Source organism: Homarus americanus, unplaced genomic scaffold (assembly GCF_018991925.1).
Source record: "Homarus americanus isolate GMGI-L3 unplaced genomic scaffold, GMGI_Hamer_2.0 scaffold16712, whole genome shotgun sequence".
NCBI classification, from domain to species: Eukaryota; Metazoa; Arthropoda; class Malacostraca; order Decapoda; family Nephropidae; genus Homarus; species Homarus americanus.
The window spans coordinates 964,832-989,055 of record NW_024757794.1 but is presented as its reverse complement, the minus strand read 5'-3'; the positions used below and the strand labels follow the sequence as shown (position 1 = coordinate 989,055).

Genomic DNA, 24,224 nt, shown 5'->3' with positions numbered 1-24,224 from the left:
GGAGGAGGAATGTGTGTGAGAGGAGGAGGAATGTGTGTGAGGAGGAGGAATGTGTGTGAGAGGAGGAGGAATGTGTGTGAGAGGGAGGAGGAATGTGTGAGGAGGAGGAGGAGGATGTGTGTGAGGAGGAGGAGGAGGAATGTGTGTGAGGAGGAGGAGGAATGTGTGAGGAGGAGGAGGAGGAATGTGTGTGAGGAGGAGGAGGAGGAGGAATGTGTGAGGGGAGGAGGAGGAGGAGGAGGAGGAATGTGTGGGAGGAGGAGGAGAGGAGGAATGTGTGAGGGAGGATGTGTGTGTGTGAGAGGAGGAGGAATGTGTGTGAGAGGAGGAGGAATGTGAGAGGAGGAGGAATGTGTGAGGAGGAGGAGGAATGTGTGAGGAGGAGGAATGTGTGTGAGAGGGAGGAGGAATGTGTGGGAGGAGGAGGAGGAGGAATGTGAGGAGTGTGTGAGGAGGAGGAATGTGTGAGAGGAGAGGAGGAATGTGTGTGAGGGAGGAGGATGTGTGTGAGGGAGGAGGAGGAGGAATGTGTGAGAGGAGGAGGAGGAATGTGTGAGAGGAGGAGGAGGAATGTGTGAGAGGAGGAGGAGGAGATGTGTGTGAGAGGAGGAGGAATGTGTGAGAGGAGGAGGAATGTGTGTGAGAGGAGGGAGGAATGTGTGAGAGAGGAGGAGGTGATGTGTGAGAGGGAGGAGATGTGTGGAGAGAGGAAGAGGAATGTGTGAGAGGAGGAGGGATGTGTGTGAGGGAGGAATGTGTGAGAGGGAGGAATGTGACTATTGTTTGCTCGACTTAGGCAGGTCGGGGGGCAGAGTACGGTACGGATGTTAATAAAAATTGTGTCGTGTGGTGCTAGGGTGGTGTGTGGGGGGCAGGGCGGCGTGTGGGGCAGGGCGGCGTGGGGGGGGGGCAGTGTGGGGGGGGCAGGGCGGCGTGTGGGGGGGGCAGGGCGCGTGGAGGGCACAGGGCGGCGTGTGGGGGGCAGGGCGGCGTGGGGGAAGGGCGGCGTGTGTGGGGGGGCAGGGCGGCGTGTGGGGGGGGGCGGCGTGTGGAGGGCGGCGTGTGGGACACGTGGGGTCTACATAGGTGACTAAACTATGCATATAATTTTTGGCGGAAGGCGAGACAACGTAAACAAACACTTGGCCAACTCAGGAGTGACTTACCTCAACACCACCACTGAGGACGACTACGACCCAGCTGAGGCAGAGGAGCGCCCGCGGCTTCATCTTGCGGACAACGAGGAGCAGAGGAAGATTATGGGCGTATAGGGGCAGAAGGCAAAGGATCTCCAAGCGGCCCCGAGCTATCTTACTCTTCTTTGTAGGACGTGTGGTGACTCGGCGGCGTTTGTGAAGCTCCAGGAGAGACCTCAGCGGCTGGATAAGACTTTCTCAGCAGTTACAGTTAAACGGGGCTCAACGTCGCCGTGTGGACCTGATGTCGCTCTCTTAGTCCCTGAGGTCTATTTTCATATATACAGCTCCCTGGTGTTACCGTTCCTTCAGAAGCTTGTGTGTACAGGTAAACACGGGAAAGGTTCCTCCTAGCTGAGGTTTTTAAATACAGGTAGCAAGCGAGAGGCCACTCACTAGAAGCATATGTTCATAATTCTTTGTGTACACATATTAATTTGTCATTTACAGCTAAATAAAGCGGACTAGTATAACTGCAGCAATGAGAAGTGAGTTCTCTAATTTACTGATTATATTAAAGCTTCCCTCATCAATGAAGAGGATAACACAAACTTGTTTCATATACGTCGCGACTCTTTATATTGTTCTTATATATTAATCTATATAGTTTCATTATCTTCGTCACTTTTTATGGATATATTTCTATGTTGTCTCCAACACATTATAACATGCATATACTTATCACTCACACGGGTCAATATATGTACAGTAATTTACAGTTGTTGTCAATAATCCTCTACACTTGTATACACTGTTGAGTGAGCCATCAGCGGCTGTGCGCGCGCGCGTGTGTGCGGTGTGCGTGCGTCAAACTGTGGCGACAGAGCGACCCGGGCACTGCACGAGGAGCAGCCCACAATGACCACTATGAGGGAGCGAGCAACTAAAACATTGACGGGTTAGCTGCTGCGGATACACTCGGTTATCAGGCCCCCCGGTGTGACTGCTGCGCCCGTCGCTTACACACACTGATCCTTGGGTGTTTGTATCCTAGGGTGTGCCGGGGTGGCCTTGTTTATCCCAGATCACTTGATGGTTATTGACGGTGGGTGTTACAGCGTGGAGGATTAGCTTACAGCGGTACAGGTTATTTTACAGTGAGGGGCGGTGAGTGAGAGGTTCTTGGCGGTGGTCGACCATGTGTCCTCTATTGATGGATGGTTCAGCTCTGATGCTCACCGCTCTTACTTTCTTCCGCGGTTCACTTTACCGTTAAAAGTAAATCTGTATCTGAGGCGTGTTGCTGTGGTAAGAATAAAAGCTAAATAATGTTTAAAGATTACGGTTCACATAGAGTAAGGTTTGTTTACAAAGTGTTTACACTCTTTCTTCACCATATTTCTAACACTTGTGACTGAGTGTGGTCAGGGTAAGTGAGTCACTGCTACCTTCTGGTGAGAGGCTCTGACTACATTTCAAGGAGTCGTGACTCAGGCACCCGGAGACGTCTCCTCACTGACTCAACTTTTCCCACTCGAAAAGTTTTCGTTGAAAGATTGAATTTGGATCAATGTACAATAAAAACATTAGCTAGCTACGTCACTAAACTATCATTAGTCCGTTAAAAATACATTTACTGGCTCGAAAAAAATGTCCGGTTAAGTGAGCGGTTCTCGCCATAGTGTGTTGGAGGCTGCACTTGGTGGGGACAGGTTCAGTGTAAGTCCGCCAGAGCCTGAGATGAGCTCCTCCACTGAGAGAGTATAACCCCGCTATGCTCCCTCAATACTCGCTCTTTAAAGGGAATTAGGCGAGATTCTTGACAGTGGTTAAGCCGAGTGTTGTGTTTGGGTCCGGTAATTAAGCTATCAGCTGGGTGTGCACGGGTCCTGGACGTTGATCTCTCAGCTACTGAGGTTGGTGGTCACGCAGCTCAGCCACACACCTCACTGCCAACACCTGCAACACAATAATGAGGATGAGCACAACTAACATCACAGTAACACTTAATGTTACGTCATTATAAACACTGAGAATAAAGTAACGTATAAAATTTGCCATTTGTTGAGGTAGAGTTAAGGTAGATTAGGTTAAGGTAGGTATGATTAGGTTAACTTGGATTAAGGCGCCCCCCAGTAAACAAGCTAGTATTAGGTCAGTTAGATAGCTGACGTCCGCCGAGGCTCTGGGAAAACAGATGACTCCTGTGTGTGTGTGTGTGTGTGTGTGTGTATGGGGGAGAGAGAGTTAACTTTCCTATATTCTACCGTCAACAAATAATAATTCCCATTTGTCTTTCTAAACTGCCAACTGCCACATGTATGACTATTAACTAGCTCATGAACGACAAACAGGCGCACTAAAAACCAGCGTCCGGCCATGAATGAATCTCAGGAGGAGCTTGAAAAACATAATGACTTCCTTTAGTGGTCGCGTGGCAGTGGTGGGGGAGGTGGTGGTTAGGGGGAGGGAGAGTGTGGAAGTGGTGGTGGTGGGTGAGGGAGGATGATGGAGGTGGTGGTGAGGGAGGATGAAGGTGGTGGTGGTGGTGAGGGAGAATGAAGGTGGTGGTGGGTGAGGGAGGATGATGGAGGTGGTGGTGAGGGAGAATGAAGGTGGTGGTGGGGGAGGGAGGATGAAGTGGTGGTGGTGGGTGAGGGAGGATGATGGAGGTGGTGGTGAGGGAGGATGAAGATGGTGGTGGTGGTGAGGGAGAATGAAGGTGGTGGTGGTGAGGGAGAATGAAGGTGGTGGTGGTGAGGGAGAATGAACGTGGTGGTGGTGGGTGAGGGAAGGTGGAGAAAGGAAGGCAACTCGGGGAATTGAATTGAAACAGTTTATATAGCCAGAAAAACACAGATACAGAGTGGATAATAATAACAATATTAACATGGCTGAGCTAGTTGAGAACCTGAGCTCTCTTTAAGCTCAAGGAAGGTAGGAGTTGTCTCGCCAAAGGTTGTAATGACACACTGTAGTACATGTTGTGGTGGTCCTCCTCATCATTCCCTCACTCACACAAGCTCATCGATCAGTGTGTTGAAGAGAGGCGGCGAAGTGCATATCGCTCGTGACCACTTGACAAATGACAAGTTCACCAGTACACTTATTATTGATAAATAACCCGCCCATCACAAGTGCCTACCTGTTCCCATCAACTTGTCTTTCCCATCATTATGAAACATTAAACGCATTTGGTTTCCTTTACGAACCCAAACACACATTATTAACGTCTCCTGTACACTCACAAACACACTAACGTCTCCTGTACACACACACACACACATTATTAACGTCTCCTGTACACTCACAAACACACTAACGTCTCCTGTACACACACACACACACATATTATTAACGTCTCCTGTACACTCACAAACACACTAACGTCTCCTGTACAAACACAAACACATTATTAACGTCTCCTGTACACACACATACACACACACACACACACACACACACTTTATTAACGTCTCCTGTACACAAAAACACAGACATTAATGTGACGTCTTTAAATCAGGAAATGACTTGGTTGTAATGGTCCATACAGTGATGAGGGTTAACATTGAGCCACCACTCCCGGGAAGTGTTAAAGACAGCTACAACATGTGATTCTTACATCAGCAATCTAGTGGCGCCTCAGGTCTGACTCATACTGCTGTCTCCCCTCAACTCTCATCCCACACCGTTACCCTTACTCACCACCACCCTTATTCCTCCCCGACATATCCACTTCCACCCTCCCACACGAAAACAACTACCACCGCCTACACATGAACCTTCCATGAATCAGTTATCGTCTCTGCCCAGGTCGTGAGCTTGACTACCTCTGTTGTGAAGGGTCAGGTCAGTCTGCCTCAGAAAATATATGATTGTGTAAACATTGTGTATAATACTTCCTTGAGATAAATGTACAGGATATATCAGGTGCCTAAAAGAGAGCTCAGGTTCTCAACTGGCTCAGCCATGTTAATATTGTTATTATTAACCACTCTGTACCTGTGTTTTTCTGGCTAAATAAACTGTTTCAATTCAATAGTTTCACAGCCATAACCATAAAACTAGAACCTGTCAGCAGTGTTGTGGTCTGGTGAGTTGAGGGTCGCATTACCACACTTTGACGAGAGACACGTGGACCCCGACACGTGACCAGGCAAAAAAACCCACTTGTGTCGCCTCCGCTGGGAACTACCATGATCACGAGAGAATTCCACCCACTGAGGGACAGGTTGACTTGTACCACTGAGTAGGCTAAACCATTATAACGTCATAGAGTGTTGGCTGTGGTGTTGCAATGAAATATATAGTGGAGTTAGACACTGGGCGGAGCTTAATGTATACCTCCTGGAGTTAGGCAAACTTGGGGACTCTAGGGAGATTCAGCGTAGATGTTGGACCTTACGTGTCTTGATCCCCCCTCCCTCGGTCTAATGTACTGTACTTCATCACAAACACACTGTCTCTTGATATATTCTAAACATATTTCTCAAAAGGCTCTAAACAATTATCTTGTGTATCTATACCAGTACTGGGGTGCGGTGGCCGAGTGGATACAGCGCTTGCCACGTGTTCCAAGAGTCACTGGTTTGAGCCCGGGCACCCCCAGTTCACCCGGCTGTGTATGGGTTCTTTAAGAATTTAAGGCCTTACAGTACAGTGTCCTGTTATACTGCTTCCTCGTGTAACGAGAACAGGCAGACTACATTGGTGTACCCGCCCCGTCCCTAACATGACCCGCGTCACTCAACAAAACAATTTATTGTCTATATAACATATCATTTCACTGTTACCATAATGTTCTGGAACTATAAACGCGCCATGTGTGAGCCAGGGTGGGGCCACAGCCTCACCTCTGCCACACCCTCTCTGATGACCTGGCTGATGCAACATTATGGCTTCTCTACTTCCTGCTATCTGACATACCACAGCTGCGGGGTAGACAGGTGGAGGAGAGGAGGAATAAAGGAAGAGGCTACAAAAACAAGGAAGGAAGGATGAAGAGAAGACGAAGGAGGAGAAGGAGGAAGGGTGAGGGTGCTGCTCACAACAGGAAGTGAGGCACGTGGGTTACGGTAACCTGTAGAGCTGGCCACCCCCCCACCACGACCCTCAGCTGTTGTGTCACCTCCCGCCCCTCAACCAGGCCTTAGTATCTACATGTTACGCGCGATCTTGGAATCCTGGGCGGGGGTGAGGGGTTGGGGTGAAGGGGTGGGTTGGGGTGGGGGGTGAAGGGGTGGGTTGGGGTGGGGTGAAGGGTGGGTTGGGGTGGGGGTGAAGGGGTGGGTTAATTGAAGGGGGGTTGGGGGGGGTGAAGGGGTGGGTTGGGGTGGGGGACAAGGGGTGGGTTGGGGTGGGTATGAAGGTGGGTTGGGTTGGGGTGGGGGTGAAGGGGTGGGTTGGGTTGGGGTGGGGGGTGAAGGGGGTGGGTTGGGTTGGGGTGGGGGTGAAGGGGTGGGTTGGGTTGGGGTGAAGGTGAAGAATTGGGTTGGGTTGGGGTGGGGTGAAGGGGGGGGTTGGGTTGGGAGTGGGGGTGAAGGGGTGGGTTGGGGTGGGGTGGGGGTGAAGGGTGGGTTGGGGTGGGGTGGGGGTGAAGGGGTGGGTTGGGGTGGGGTGGGGGTGAAGGGGTGGGTTGGGGTGGGGTGGGGTGAAGGGGGTGGGTGGGGTGGGGTGGGGGTGAAGGGTGGGTTGGGGTGGGGTGGGGGTGAAGGGGGGTGGGGTGGGGTGGGGTGAAGGGCGGGTTGGGTGGGGTGGGGAAGGGAGGGGGGCGGGGTTTGGTGGGTGAAGGGGCGGGGGTTTATGCAGAATCAGACATAATCAAACAACACATTATTAGACAGACACTAAACTTCCCCACCCCCAAGGTAATAGACTTAAATATCTTTAATTATTTCAAGGGTCATTAATTACCACTAATTACTCGAATTTTTAAATTGTGAACATAAGTCCTTAATCGGCATGTAAAGTAGCACCTTAATTTAAACAGTATTTTTTGACCCCAAGTGCAGAAAACTAAGGTATTAGGTCAAGCTTATTTTTGACGCAAATCGATATTTTTGGGGGGAGTGAAAACTAACGTGTTTATATAGTAAAGATGATACAACTCCATCCAGACCTTGTACTGAGACTCCATCTAGTGACCGAATTTTGCATTACCTTGTCGTGGTGTGGGGGATTGAACTAACTTTCAAATACCCTCACCTCTTGTGTACCAAAGCCTTAAAATTCTCGTGCTAAAGAGGTTAAAAGTGTGTGTGGGGAATACATAACAATCCCTGCCATGTAGTTTAACAGCGGTATAGGCCTAGTTAGCCGTAGTTGTAATATAATTGATGATTTATCAGTGAAGGCCTCGAGCGTGAAGCCCTACACAACCTCGGCCTGCGACACACACCTGCTACCGCCCAGGCTCACTGCTCAACCCCTCACATCCCTTGCCTCACTCACTCACTGCTCGACCCCTCACATCCCTTGCCTCACTCACTCACTGCTCGACCCCTCACATCCCTTGCCTCACTCACTCACTGCTCGACCCTCACATCCCTTGCCTCACTCACTGCTCGACCCCTCCACATCCTTGCCTCACTCACTGCTCGACCCCTCACATCCCTTGCCTCACTCACTCACTGCTCGACCCCTCCCGCACCTGCTCGACCCCTCACATCCTTGCCTCCCTCACTCACTGCTCGATCTCTCTCCCTTGCCTCTCACTGCTCGACCTCTCTCACTTGCCTCACTCACTCACTGCTCGACCCCTCACATCCCTTGCCTCACTCACTCACTGCTCGACCCCTCACATCCCTTGCCTCACTCACTCACTGCTCGACCCCTCACATCCCTTGCCTCACTCACTGCCTCGACCTCACATCCCTTGCCTCACTCCACCACTGCTCCCCTCTCATCCCTTCCACTCACTCACCACTGCTCGACCTCACATCCCTTGCCTCACTCACTTGCTCGACCCCTCACATCCCCTTGCTCGACCCTCACATCCCTTGCCCTCTCGACCCCTCACATCCCTTGCCTCCACTCACTGCTCGACCCCCTCACATCCTTTGCCTCACCTCACTCACTGCTCGACCCATCCCTCCTCACACTGCCTGACCCCTCACATCCCTTGCCTCACTCACTCACTGCTCGACCCCTCACATCCCTTGCCTCAGTCACTGCTCGACCTCTCACCAATCGACCTAACCATCAAAAGACAGGTATGTCGAGTAATTAAGGTGCATTAAGGCTTCTCAGTATTGTTTGTTGTTATTCCCATGTTTATGTGAGTGTGTGTGTGTGTATGTGAATGTGTATGCGAGTGTGTGTGTGTGCATGTGAGTGTGTGTATGTGAGTGTGTGTATGTGTGTACAAGAACATCACCGTCACCTCCCCCCTCCCCCACAGGTCGCGGGGCGTACAAGTTAATCAGTGTAATTTTAGCAATGAGCGTCATGTAGTGCTCTTACCACGACCTCTATATCCGGTACAGCTCCCCCACTCTCACCTGCCACTTTCCCCCCTCTCTCACCCGCCACTCTCTTCCCCTCTCACCTGCCCCCCTCTCCCTCCCTCCCTGCCTGCCTGCCTGCCTGACAATCTTCCCCCTCAATCACCCACCTGCCACAACTCACCTCCCCCCTTCACCATCTTAGGCTTTTTCCTCCTCTCCAATCCTCCCATTCCTCTCCCCTTCCCCCGCCAGCTTACCTCTACAGGAAATCTAGCCCAGGGATTCTCAAAGTTTCATACGTTACCTTCTCCCACCCTAAGTTGAAATCACATCAAAGTTACACTAAGGTACCATACATAAATTCATACGAGAGCAATGGCGTCGATATTACACCGAGACTTTGGTAACGACCGAGAGTGTTTTGTTAGGTAGGTCGAGAATTATATCAGAGGGTGTGAAAAAAGGTATTCTTGGGGATATATTGTAAACAGTTCACCTGGATATTGGTGATCGTGCTGAGCTTCCAGTGATAAGACAAACATCAGGGAGATCAAGATGTTATACGTAATATTTGATCCTTGAGTGTGTGTGTGTGTGTGTGTGTGTAGTAGCACCACGAGCCCTGAGTTAAGGTCCCCAGTACCCAGGAGGACATGTGGGGGGGGGGTGGTCTGGACACAACAGGTATGACGTGTTCGTCCACAATAGACCTGAGTAAGTGAAGGGCCCAGTGAGGTCCTCTTACCTTGGTGTGTCACGACCGCCTGCCCACCCATCCCGACATCACCCAGACGCACTCGCCCCTCCACCCACCTCACCTGGCCGTCCCTGGAGCCACCCACCTCACCTGGTCGCCCCTAGAGCCGCCCATTCCAGGCCACAGATAGGTTACAGCTGCCTTAACTACTGAAGCCCTCATTAAAGCGTAATTAACAAGAGATTTACATCAACACATGAAGCACCACTTCCGTCCAGCCTCCCAGAGTGTTGTGAGAGGCAGCCTCCTCCCCCCCACACACACGGGTTCACAGAACAGTACGGTGCCAACTCTTAACCCTCGATATGACTTCAACTCACTTGGGGATAAAAATCACTCCGGTGAATGCGCCAAGATAACTCTGTTTATGACGGGGCTAATTTAAGCCAGGTGAGTCAGGTAGGTCCTATAGGGTGAGCCAGGTGTGATGACTGACCTCGCTGATCCCCGGAGCCGGAGCTTTCTCTTAAACTTAATGTAAACTTAACTTTGTCCTAACCTAAATCTTAACTAATCCAACTTGCACCCCACTTTGCCTTAATCCCACCCAAGTCTTCGCTAATCTGTCTTCATCGAACCCTTGTGGTCATATGTACAAATAGCAGAGCCGCCGTTCACACCTGTTGTCTACGTACAGTATAATATGACCTGGAACTTATTTTGCGAGAAAAAAACCTATTGTGTGCGGGACAATGCAACAGGCGAACCAGACAACACGGCAAGGAACGATAACTACTTAAAACACGAAACACGGCAAGTTGAGACGTAGATTAGATAAAAATAATCACGGGAATGCTTGTAAACTACCTACAGCGCCATCTATAAAAACAGATCAAGAGCAAGATTACATTACCCATCCTCGTTTAAGTACCCGTTTTATAGTGGTTGTGATGCTCACTTGTTTTTGTCGATCTCTTGTTCACGAGAGATTTATTGGAAGAGTTTGTGTGTTTATTTATTCAGCGTTTGCTCGTCTTGTATTCATTTGCCACAAGTACATAAAAGGTCTCTCAGCCTCTTGACTCGGCGGTCGAAAATAAGCAGAAGTGTGTGTGTGTGTGTGTGTGTGTGTGTGTGTGTGTGTGTGTGTCTACAGCTCAGCACAATGAGGTGGCGGGTGAAGGAATATAACATTGGGTAAGACTCCAGAGGTCAACACGGTCTCGAGTTTGCTTAACCCAACACACAATGGTCGTCCTCCACGCTTAGCCCTTCGAGGACGACGGCTCAAGTTATAACCCACATAAATAAAACACACAACATACACACCACCTACCACCACCATACTATCCTACACGTCCTACCACCATCACCACTACCATCCATCATCACTATACCACCACCATCCATCACTACAACCATTACCACTTATACCACCACCACATTTCACCACCACCAATTACCATATACAATGTACACATCACTAGCGCCACGTGCCACCACCACACTACTACCACAACAATAAACACGTACAGTTTCCACCACGTACTGTCACCATGACACGTCCAGTTTCCACCACGTACTGTCACCATGACACGTCCAGTTTCCACCACGTACTGTCACCATGACACGTCCAGTTTCCACCACGTACTGTTACCATGACACGTACGGTTTTCACCACGTAGCACCACTAACCACCTGGGAAAGTGTGTGTACATAAAAAGGTTCTTCACCCCGACAGCTCCTCGAGGCTACCGTCGTCAGCGGAGGAACCTCGACTTGGAAACACTCCTCAAGCTTTACCTGACACACAAGCCACTTGACCCGCCCGCATGTGTAGCAGCCGTACAGGACACTAGTACCCTTGTCGGCCACTAGTACACCCGACCTTTGTCGGCCACTAGTACACCCATTACCCTTGTCGGCTCGTTAATACATCAACTGAAATATTACCTCTCATACCCACCTTGCGTGTCGCTATACCATACACCACTGCACGCACACACCTTATACATACATACGCACACACCTCACCCCTCCCTCCAACACACACGATCCGTGTTGGAAAAAAATCACGAGATTTAACGAGATAATTCGAGTCCGAGTGAGAGGCGACAAGTTGCTTGTAGGTGTTAGTTTAGTAAAGTTTTACTCAGTTTCTTCAACAGTGAAACTAAACCTCGAGGACAGACGAGTACTGTACCATCACCACTCTACTTGCTGATGACTGTATATCGATCCTGATAGCCCCCCCCCCACCATAAACCTTGTCATGACTCAACATCATCTCTCGTCTGCCACCGTTTACTTGCTCTGCTCCACAAGGTCCTCGGTGTCCGGGAGCAGCGTGTCTCACTGAGCGTCCAGGGGTGCAGGATCTATCAAGTCTTACTTACTCGTCGAGGATGGTGCGGGCAGCTACCAGGATGCGGCAACACGCGAGGTTGTATGGTGAAGGTAAGTCACAACCTGGTTCTCTCATCATTAAAAATACTTCCATGATTAACAGATGTAACGACCAGCGATAACGACCTGTACAGCGCCACCGGACGATCGCGAGGAGTCCTTAAACTAACTTATGCCAGAAGGATATAAGCTTGTAAGTGTTTTGTTTCTTTGTTAAGTGTTAATAACTTCGGTATCATTTAACAAATAAAAAAATTCAATTCTTATCCATCTACCTATAAATATTTATTCCATTTTTCTTTTATGTGTTGGAGCCACGAAGGAAGGAGAGGGTGCAGGTCAGGTGGGGCCAGCTTGTAACTCGGACGGTCGGTAACTTACTAGTAGCCAGCCGGAGTCGTCACTCAGCACCGGGCTTTGCTGCTGTTGTTGGAAAACGCCAAGTACACTCATTATTATGGCAGGTATAGTGTGTAGGTGTACAGCCGACCAGGTGACACCTAACACAATCAAGGTTTGAAACACTACCCAACCCCACACAACTGGACCCTGGCGACCGAACTTTGAAACCTCCAGATCTTAAACCTAAAACTCTGAACCAACGATTCTTGAACCTTAAACTCTGATACCCCGATCCTTTCTTGAAGATGAGGAAGCCATATTTCTAAGGGTTCAGGGGTTCGGTAGGGGTCCCAAGGGTTCGCTAGTACGTTTATGGGTACGAAGGTACGGTAATGGGTTCAAAGGCTCGGGTTTCGGGGTTATAAACCCGAACTGCAGGTTGGTGGTGGAGTCAGTCAGTCAATCTGTCTGTCTGTCTGTCTCTAATGTAAAGTTACAAGGGCCTCCGTCGGGTCCTGTGAGCGGCACCGACACCCGATAGGAGGAAGAGTGTCACATCACACAACTCATTTAGCCGACACTTGACGTCCTTTTCGGTTCGATTGGCCAATAACAAGGTGGTTGAGGTTTGTGACTGGCTGGGGACGAGAGTTATAGAGAAAGAGCTTCATGGTTGGGTCGGGTCGGGTTAGGTTGGGTATGTCATGAAGGTTAGGTTTTGCTTGGTAATCTTGGGGTTAGATTAAGTTATTAAGATAAGGGACAGAATAAGTAAGATTATTAGGTCAAGTTATGGAAATATTTACAGCTTAGGAGAATATTATAATAATAAGACTACACACACGACCTAGTAAGTGACATCCAATTATAAAAACATACACTTTATGACAGTGTTCCAGTAACGAGATTGTTGTGTGACATCCATAACGAAGACGATCGCGTGTTATGGTAGGCCGATAACAGCAGCAGACCGTCCCCTCTCACCCGGGACTCTGAACTACAGCGTAGCATTCTGGTACCCCCTGACCCCGACCCCTGCCCCTGACCTTGAGACTGAATGCTGATGAAGGACTCGTAGACGGCCGAGCAGTGAGCCTTTCAACTGTCACAACTCCTAATATGGTTGATGATGGCCTGAGCAGTCCAACATTGACATTAAAAACACATTATTACCAGACTACCCTGTTCCAGGACACACTACTACCACTACCTTGTTCCAGGACACACTACTACCACCGTCTTAACTAACGTCCTAATAGAATGACTCACAAAGATGTCTTTCTGTCTGTTGTGGGCGTCAGATATTATAGTTAGTCTTGTGATCTTGAAGGCCCTGGTGTGACGGTGCACCCCAAGACGCGCGCCCTGCACACACAGCTTTACGAGGGTCGGAACGAGACTGAGGGCCTGAAGCTCCTATAACCCGGGGTTCTCTGTACACACATGTAACCAATCATTAAATTTTAACCTAGCATGAACCATCAACATTTTTAGCAGGTGGGTTACACACGACAAACACGACAGGAATCTCGTAAGCTTGAGAGATAGTTTGATCGTTTTTCTGGGGCCCACTCACACACGGGAGGTTCACACTACTGGATTTAAATCAGGAGCGTTTCTATAACTGGATTTACTGCGCATGCGTCCTGGGCACACGCCGTAACTCAACTCCCACTTGGCAATGACTTTCTGAAATACTACCAATTAAATCACCATTTCTTTCACTGCTGAACTGACTTGGACGTTTAATTTAGGAGGGAACTCAGGGCCGTGTGATGTGGATCAGAGCGTCAAGCATTCGTCAGCGCTTCTTTTACGGGAAGTTTTCCAACGTGTAACGCGACCTGATTGGCGCCCGACTCCCTGGCTGCTCCTAGTTCCTTCGACACACCAACATAACTATATAAGGCCATAAACGCTTCCAGTCTCAGGTATCCACATAGCGTCAGCGACATTCTTGATGCATTCACTTGCGTCACAGAATTTGGCGAGCGAACATAATTGATGTAAAACTCTGAGTGAAATACCTGTCCGTAGGTGTGGGCAAGGTGGGTTATGGCCCGATGAGTGAGGGGGAGGGGGATCATCATATGAACTTCAGTACCAATATAGGTCGAGATGCCATACATATCACATAACCGGCCATCCCTGTGTATCTGTAGCCTCACCATGCACACAATTACACACCACACAAGCGTACACAGCTGTTCAATCTACGAGTACATACACACTTGGGGCACACACCTAGGATACAACAACACACCTGCTGGCACACTACAGGTTCCTCCCTAACCCCCAACACACACCGATACTGCATCTGCCTCCAGTTATACTCCCACACCTGTAATTACTGTGTTACACGGGGCGAGGCGGCCAGGTAACACAACTACGGGGAGGGGGCGGGGCGGCCATAAAGACGGACCAACACTTAGGGTAATTCTGTCTACAAACTGGTGTTGAGTAGATGCATCGGCTTTAGGTACGGTAGGTTCTCAGTGTAAACTTCTCCCATAACTGGTGCTAAGTGAACGTACTCCAGTGTGATTTTGATGCGAATTTCGACTTTTACTCTTCTTGTGTTTTAGAAAAAGGTGACCAATGGCGTGTTGCGAGACTCGCCATTCACGAGGACATACAACGAGCGAACCTTTGGGAGTACCCCGAGCCCCACACACACAGCCAACACTGAACACCCTTCTCTTGTGCCACCAGTATGACAGTTTAGTGTGATGGATTAACTTGTCATATTTCTTCATCTGTGTGGCCCTCTTCTCGCCCTCCAGCAGTGTGGCCCTCTTCTCGCCCTCCAGCAGTGTGGCCCTCTTCTCGCCCTCCAGCAGTGTGGCCCTCTTCTCACCTCCTATCCTCCATTTTACTACCTGCTACTTGAAGTGATACTCGAGACAGGGAGAGTATAACAGATACAATAACATAAGTGCTCCATTTCACAGTTATTTCCACAAGACCCAACAGTGGTCATTGACGTGGTGCACCGGGACAAGTTCTTCAGCTGTTAGTTCATCACAGGTGAGGCCCTGGGGAGTGATGGATGTTTTGTGATAATGAACTTCATGTGTTTACCCTCTACCTCACTGTGGGGTGTGGTACTGTGTCTTCTGAGTAAACACACCGTCTAGCCCGCTGGGGAAATTTGAGAACAAACTTTGTCTCAGGATTCTCAGAGATTCGTCGGAGCTTGAAGGGGTAGAGGTCACCCCGAACACCTCTCAGCACGCACCTGTTGCCAGCCCAGCCTCACACAGCGTCCTCGCCTGGCCGTACCTGGTGGAGGAGACTGAGGAGGCGAGACTCACTAGGTGGTTATGTTTTCTAGTCAGGGGTGAGTGACCCCGTGGTTCCCTCCCTACACCTTCTCTCGCTTTCCCCTAACTTTCGTCTTGTATCATGACGCCCGTAACAGCTACCATTATCATCACTATCACCATCATCCAGGCTGGTCTCGGGAGAGCCGCGGCTACGCACCATGATGCTAAGTGTATCTCCACCCTACCTAACAATTTGCCACACACGCACCGCCCACCTGAGCCACACTCCACCCTTCTTCCGGGTGTCTGGGACTTGTGGAGTACATCCCCTGAGGCACAGGTAGTCACGTGTCAGCTTGTCTACCGAAGATGTACTCCCGGAATCCGCTTTAAGAAAACCTGCCCTGTGAAGATGCATTCCCGCTCGGCTAACCACTGACACACAACCAAGCAGGATAAATTATTACTGATGACCGCACCACCACAACAATGACAAGCTTCCGTAAGTGAACTGTTCATGTTACAGTTCAAGACCACAAATGTTGGGCGGTAAGGTCCACCGAGGCGTGACTTAAAAATCATAACGGAACAAGAGGCAGCTGAGCCTCACAGCCCAGGAGAACAGATATTATGACGATAATTTCGACTGTGTGATCAGTACGTCACCTGCTCGTGTGACTCAAAACTCCAATGGGATTTCTCTTTTGTATTTATGACGAAGTGCATCCTGTACAACTGGTAAAAACATAATTGCATGTCATGACCTTGCACCCATGACCGCTGTATCCTGTGTATCGCTGTTCATACCACTGTAACAGCCAGCCACGCCCCTTCAGTCTACCTACCCCGACGTTATGTAAATAAGGGCAACAGTTAAAATCATTACTTGTCGATTTTTATACCATTGTATAGTTCTTCTACAAACTCTGCCCGTCTCTCTTTTACTTCTGCCTCGAACAGGATCTTATTGCCTTTGCTTTTAATAATCCCACCCCATTTACTTTATTTCTGGTTCATTTCTTTAATATGTCTGTACATTTCCATATAATTATGTCATCTCTCATCAACATCCATTTCCATGCATTTCCTTTCTAGATTATCTTCCTTGGTTAGACTATGTTAAGCCCTAACCTAACCCTAAATTAAACCCAGCTACATCCGGGATTTGATAACGATAATTTGTGTCAGTTTCCAATTCCAGGAACAACGCCCACTGACGGTGTGCAGGGTGATGGTACTGTATCGAGTGTGTGTGTGGGAGGCGGCGAAGTAGGCAACGAGTGTGTAATTAAGGATCAGAGCTAACGAGGTCGACACACGTCACTCTTCCACCTACAGTACTACTTCTTAAAAACACTTTAGTAGTTTTCTAATTTTGTTATTATTGTCATTATTATTACCATTAACACTTTTATTATTGTTTATATAGAAAGTCAACATATATACGTATGCATGTATTATTAGCCTACTATTTGTAGATGACTTGGTAAGATATTCCGGCACCTTCCTAACCTTAGTTTAACTTAATTGAGCTTTAGTTATCCTCACATTACTGGGGAATTAATTGGTGGGATTTGGTGCTATACATCAACAGACATACATAGTGTTACTAAATCACCTTAACAGTAAACACCCCAGCTTATTTTACCCGAAGATTAACCACCCTAAGGCTCCAGTAACCCCAGGGTAGCATTAAGGTGGTTAATCTTCAGGTGAAATAAGCTGACCTGTTAATGTATGCCGTGTGCTGACCCGGAACACACACACATGTAACTTAACACCCAAGCAAAAGTATCAACACTTATCAACTCCACTGACACGCACCTCCTCACCCTCCACCACCCACAAAATATTGACCCAATTCACTTGTTTTGTATATCACGCTACACTCACTAAACATTTCCGCTCTCTGTGTCCAGGCACTGTCAGCGTCCAAATAACAAAAATCTAATTCAATTTTATCTTGTTCCAGATCCTGATACAATGAGGATGATGTGAGTATTCCCAAGCACTGCCAAGTCTGTAGTCCGAGGAAAACATTCACTTGGAAAAACAAAACAAAAACTTAAACGCGAAAAACAACCATCAGTCAGGTCAGGTGGGGAGGTTTTTTGGTGCCGACTAAAACGCCGTAAAAAAAAAAAACCTGACACCGAGTTGGTTTGGTTTAGGCTTATAGAGGTTAGGTTAGGATAAACGTGGGTTTGGTTGGGTTAGGTTAGCTTAAGTTTAGATAAGCTAAGGATAAACGTGGGTTGATATTAGGCTCAGGTTGGATCTTGTGTGGTAGACAAGCGAACCATCTTGGGTCGTGCCCCTGGTCTCAGCGTCACATTTCATAATTAAGTTATAAAACCTATTTTCCTTTCATTCTACATTTTCCTAGTATGTGAATAGTGTGTAATAAATTCCTACATAATACATAACGCCACAAACTCAACTAATACTTTCCAATAATGAGTTGTCTAATGGTAGACCCTGCTTCAATATGGCATCACAAAAATTGTGACCAAGTCCCAGGTTGCTGATCTGACTTTTGCCTCATTTACACACAATTGCAGGGTCTCAATTGTTTCTCTTACCATTGACAACAAAACATACTGTACATATATTGTCTCACTCTTGATAATTTTTGTATTTCTTTATGGTTCTTTCATGGAAATCTCACATGGAAAAATATCCTGCCGAAACTAAACTGTTCACTGGCAGATTACGTCTACATATAATAACCAAAAATGGCTTCCGGTGCCAATACATAGACACAGTTAAGGCTAGACAAACTTACCAAACAAGACCAAACTTATATAGCTATAACACCAAAACAAACCTATACGCAACATATACCTATCAAGACTTGGTTATATGCAGTTAAGACCACGATGACGTAAGGTTTAAAATTATCGAGACGTGTACAGCAACCTGCCCTTAATTTGCCACCAGGGGCCGACGCTCTCGACTGAAGGCAAAGCGGCAGCGTGTGGGCCACCTTGAACGCATTCCTTAGTCCTGTTTGTTGTCTGGTCTAAGTACCTGGCGTAATATACATAAAAAAGACCTTAAACACAAAGACATATAAACAATAACAAACCATAGCTACTGATTACATTGTTTATGTATTTATTTAATGTTTTTTCTTCTTCCTGGCCGGGTTCTGGTGTTTTAACTGCAGAGTCATTCTGATAAGTTGATGGCCACTGCTGTGTGCGTGTGTGTATATACTAGGTTAGTTTTCATCTCCATTACTCATACAACTTGTATGATACAAGTCCCGTATTACTAAATCTATGCTCATGTTTGTGCCCATAAGAGACTACCACCTTGAAAAAAAAAGGCTCAAAATAACTCAAAGAAACGAACTTTACCTAGAGAAGAACTTACATCTCCCACCAGTGTTCTCTAGTACCAGCCACCGCCCCGCTGGTCTACACTGACCAAAAACTGTCATTAGAGCGAAATATGAGGATGTTTTCTCGACCACCGCCTCACGCTCACTGACGCTTGTATCATCATTGCTGACTTTACTCTCTTCAATATTTCTCTCAAGATATTTTATGTAAATCATCTACTTGAAGCAGGTGAGCGGGGAAGTATATATATATTTTTGTTTATGCCGTTAAACTTCTTTGGTTTTACTAAATCCCTCATAACTTTACACCGTGGGGGAGGGAGGGAGGGTGGAATTGAATTTGAATTTTACTTAGGACAGCAGCTAGTTCACTGTACACCCCATACCATCATGTGAACGGTAGGACAAAAGGATCACAGAGTAGAGGCCACAATGGGTGTTTATCGGACCCCAGTGATCAGGATAAAATGGCATGAAATATTACAGACAAATTCCATTACATTGTTTAGTTCGGTACACAGATGTTTGTTCAGCTACTAGATGCCAAGTGTGGATACTGCCTTAGTATCCTCTGTCAGGGATAAGTGATGTGGCTATTGTATACACAGTGTGCTTGGAACGGGGAAAGGAGGCTGGCATCTTGGGGTAGGAGGGAGGGAATGTGGCCGTGTATCTGGGGAGAAGGGGGGAGAGAAGGAAAGAGAGGTGGGGGGTTGATGGCCCTTGGCGGAGGAGCGTTGGTTTCTCACCTGTGAGTCCCCCGCCCCCCCACACACACAATGGGGTACACGCACCGCACACATGCACTCGAGAACGTACACACACACACGTTTAAATACACAAGTGTCAATATTACCTTCTTTGAGAGAAAGAGAGAGATATGACTGACAACCAACACAACATAAATCTTAAAGGACTCCAAGATATTATGTTGACTACCAGAGAATTGTCTACCTAACGCCATTATATTAACAGACATCCTCCCTCACTGCTCTACACACAGACATCCTCCCTCACTGCTCTACACACAGACATCCTCCCTCACTGCTCTACACACACACACAGACATCCTCCCCTCACTACACACAGACATCCTCCCTCACTGCACACACACAGACATCCTCCTCCTCCCCACACAGCCCTCCACACACAGACATCCTCCTCACTGCATCTACACACAGACATCCTCCCTCACTGCTCTACACAGACAGACATCCTCCTCACTGCTACACACACACACTGCTCTCACACACACAGACATCCTCCTGCTCTCACACTGCTCTACACACACAGACATCCCCCCACTGCTCCACACACAGACATCCTCCCTCACTGCTCTACACACAGACATCCTCCCTCACTGCTCTACACACAGACATCCTCCTCACTGCTCTACACACAGACATCCTCCCTCACTGCTCTACACACAGACATCCTCCCTCACTGCTCTACACAGACAGACATCCTCCCTCACTGCTCTACACAGACAGACACAGACAGCTCCCTCACTGCTCCACAGACAGACATCCTCCTCACTGCTCTACAGACAGACAGCCCCTCACTGCTCACACACAGACAGCCCCTCACTGCTCTACACACAGACATCCTCCCTCACTGCTCTACACAGACAGACATCCCTCACTGCTGCCACAGACAGACATCCTCCCTCACTGCTCTACACAGACAGACATCCTCCCCTGCTCTACACAGACAGACTCCTCCCTCACTACACAGACAGACTCCTCACACAGACAGACATGCTCCCACACACACAGACATCCTCCACTGCTCCACACACAGACATCCTCCCTCACTGCCCTACACAGACAGACATCCTCCTCACTGCTCACTACACACAGACATCCTCCCTCACTGCTCTACACAGACAGACATCCTCCTCACTGCTCTACACAGAAAAACATCCCTCACTCCCTAAACACAAAACATTCCTCTCCTCCCTAAACACTGACAAACATTCCCTCTCACCCCTAAACACTGACAAACATTCTCTCATTCCTAAACACTGACAAACATTCCTCTCATTCCCTAAACACTGACAAACATTCTCTCACTCCCTAAACACTGACAAACATTCCTCTAAACACTGACAAACATTCCCTCTCACCCCTAAACACAAACATTCCTCTCACTCCCTAAACACTGACAAACATTCCCTCCTCCCTAAACACTGACAAACATTCCTCTGACAAACATTCCTCTCACTCCCTAAACACTGACAAACATTGACAAACACTGACAAACATTCTCTCACTCCCTAAACACTGACAAACATTCTCACTCCCTCTCTAAACACTCCCTCTCACTCCCTAAACACTGACAAACATTCCTCTCACCCCAAACACTGACAAACACTGACAAACTCTCCTCCCTAAACACTGACTCACTTCACTAACATTCCCTCTCACTGACAAACATTCCTCTCCCCCTAAACACTGACAAACATTCCCTCTCACTCCCTAAACACTGACAACATTCTCACCCCTAAACACTGACAAACATTCTCACCCCTAAACACTGACAAACATTCCCTCTCACTCCCTAAACACTGACAAACATTCCCTCTCACTCCCTAAACACTGACAAACATTCCCTCTCACTCCCTAAACACTGACAAACATTCCCTCTCACTCCCTAAACACTGACAAACATTCCCTCTCACTCCCTAAACACTGACAGACATTCCCTCTCACTGCCCTACTCACACAGGGTTACAACAGGTCAAGTAGGGTGTGCGGGGTCAGGGGTCACTACCTTCCTGACCAATTACCACTTGGTCACAATAGCTCATCCTTCACCATTACATACAGCGTGGGCGGAGGGAGTTGTTTAGGGAGAGGATCACCAGAGCAAAACTATACGTGTCAATCGTCCAGTAATATCCTCTTGCACCGTGTACTCACCGGATGCCATTACGAACGTGTCACTGCGTTGTTGTGTCAATGTACAATACTGTCAAATGGTCGCCATCGCTACACATTTGTTTTGCCGATGCGTCTTCGGTTCTGAATGACAAGTTACCCAAGGATGTAATTCGTTAACACTACAGATAAATAGTCCGAGTTTAGAGGGTCAACATTAGCAGAGTTCAGTCTCCGTGGGTCACTAACTGTTAGAGAGAGGCCGCCGTCAAGTCCTCTCACTCTCACGTCCCAGCAACAACTGGCCGCCACATGCCCCACCACCGTCGTCGCCAGTTCGCCACAACTCCACGTTGAACGCGTGGTGACGGTAATGATGTGCCGGGCGTTGCCAGCGAGGGATTACAGCACCTTACCATCATTTTTCTGGATTTACAGCCAAACTATGCGCTTAATTTTGCCAACTAACTACTGATAAATGAATGTATCCAGTTAAGATAGTCTCAGCGTACTTGTGTCCCCTGACTGGTGCTAGTTAGATATTTGTTCAGTATATTCGTTATACACGTTCACATTGATTCACCATGTTCTGTACACAGGTACACTACATATACAGACAGTTCAGGTGTACAAACAATGCAAATAGATAATCCAGCTGTTTCCATTAGGTTGACAAACCAGCCAGTAACAACACCTCTACAAAATTAGTCAAACAGTTGTGAAGAGTTAGTGTGACGCTGATTTTAGGTCCACAGATACACTATAATTGTTGCATTCACGCACACACACACACACACAAAATCGTATCAAATTTGAACAGAGGATAAATATAGGTTCAGAGACGCATTTCAGTAAGTTCCAATGCTTCACTAAAAAAAACGTATGACCCCGACTCTACTGTACACGATACAAGTGAACGTGCTTATAGCTAATAAATACATCTGAATTTTGTATCTAAATTTAAGACACCCGCAGGTTTTATTGGTTTTAAAAATAAACTTGTGTAAAAACATATATGACGTTCTGTACCTCGTAGTGAGACTGTACTAAATAAAGACTTGAATCTGGATGTAGAAGGTTAGGTTAGGTTAGGTTTGTAGGTGAGCTACATAAAACACGATTTCAAGTGCAAGGGAAGCCATCGTCCACCCAGAGGTTGAATAACTCACATAGTTCACAAGTTTATGGCATGTAAATATACCAACTGTACATGGTAGTGAGGTAGGCGAGTAAACAGGAATCCACAACACTGACAAACACACTGGCAGATGTCCAAACAAAACACGACCTGGCCAGTAGACACGCTAATACATGCCCCCCCCCACAAACACCTTACGTCTGGGGGCGCTCCAGGGTCACAGATGGCCTCGTGTTGTTTGTTTATGGAACCTCTCAAGTCAGGTGTGTAAAGGAGATATTTACAGTGTGTCTATGGGGCCACAAAAATCATACTACTGCTAACTGGGAACATGAAACGTGACTTCTCCAGTCTTGTATGATTAATTGACAGTGATTCTGGGTCCACACACACACACACACACACACACACACACACACACACACACACACACACACACCTTAACTAGATATAAATACGCTCCAATAATTTATTTCTTCCTGATAATAAGTAAATGTTTATAGTTGAGGCTGTGACTTGGTGTAACTCTCTGATGGAGGAAGTGAGGGAGACAGTGGTGGAGGGAGGGAGATGAGAGACTGTGGTGGAGGTGAGGTGAGGAGACTGATGGTGGGGGAGAGTGAGGGAGACAGTGGTGGAGGGAGGAGGTGAGGAGACAGTGGTGGAGGAGGGAGGTGAGGGAGACTGATGGTGGGGGAGGGAGGGTGAGGGAGACAGTGGTGGAGGGAGGGAGGTGGTGGAGGGAGGTGAGGAGACAGTGGTGGAGGGAGGGAGGTGAGGGAGTGGTGGAGAGGGAGGTGAGGACTGGGGTGGAGGAGGGGAGGTGGGGGAGACAGTGGTGGAGGGGGAGGGAGGTGAGACTGATGGTGGGGGGAGGGAGTGAGAGACAGTGGTGGAGGGAGGGAGATGAGGGAGACTGTGGTGGAGGTGAGGGAGACTGGGGTGGAGGGAGGGAGGTGGGGGAGACAGTGGTGGAGGGAGGGAGGTGAGGGAGACTGATGGTGGGGGGGGAGGAGTGAGGGAGACAGTGGTGGAGGGGAGGAGGTGGGGAGACAGTGGTGGAGGGAGGAGGGAGATGAGGGAGACAGGTGGGAAAGGCAAAATAATAATAAAAGAGGAGAGGAAAGGGAAGGAAATGGTGAGAACAGATGATAAAGGAAGAGAATAAAGAAGGAAAGAAGTAGAGATAAGAGAGGAAGAAGGAAGAGGAGGATATGGAAGACAGGATACTCCAAAGTGGCTGGAGTGAGGGGTGGGTGAGGAGAGAGAGAGAGAGGAGAGGAGAGAGTGAGGAGAGAGGGTGGGAGGAGAGGTGGAGGAGGAGAGGAGAGAGGAGAGAGAGGTGGGGAGGAGGGGGAGAGAGGGAGAGTGAGAGGAGAGAGGTAGGAGAGGTGGAGAGGAGAGAGGAGAGAGAGGGTGGGTGAGGAGAGAGAGGAGAGGAGGGAGAGAGGAGAGGAGGGGGAGGAGAGAGGTGGGTGGAGGAGTGGAGTGAGGGAGGAGAGAGAGAGAGAGAGAGGGTGGAGAGAGAGGAGAGAGGTGGGGGAGGAGAGGAGAGAGAGAGAGAGAGGG

The 24,224-nt window shown here is 48.3% G+C and overlaps 1 protein-coding gene across 5 annotated transcripts in view; it reads right to left on the bottom strand.

Annotated features, from left to right (window-relative positions):
- The window catches only part of LOC121857782, a 94,336-nt gene that overhangs the window by 15,566 nt on the left and 54,546 nt on the right, over nt 1-24,224 (bottom strand). For 2 of the 5 annotated variants that reach the window (XM_042353976.1, XM_042353974.1), the window contains exon 2: nt 1,167-3,095. In XM_042353976.1, the coding sequence (XP_042209910.1) occupies nt 1,167-1,229 (63 nt within the window). In that variant the 5' untranslated portion in view covers nt 1,230-3,095. Of the gene's footprint in view, nt 1-1,166; nt 3,096-13,295; nt 13,371-21,559; nt 21,846-24,224 lie in introns of those variants that run through there. The other 3 variants (XM_042353975.1, XM_042353973.1, XM_042353977.1) reach the window with 3 other exon arrangements.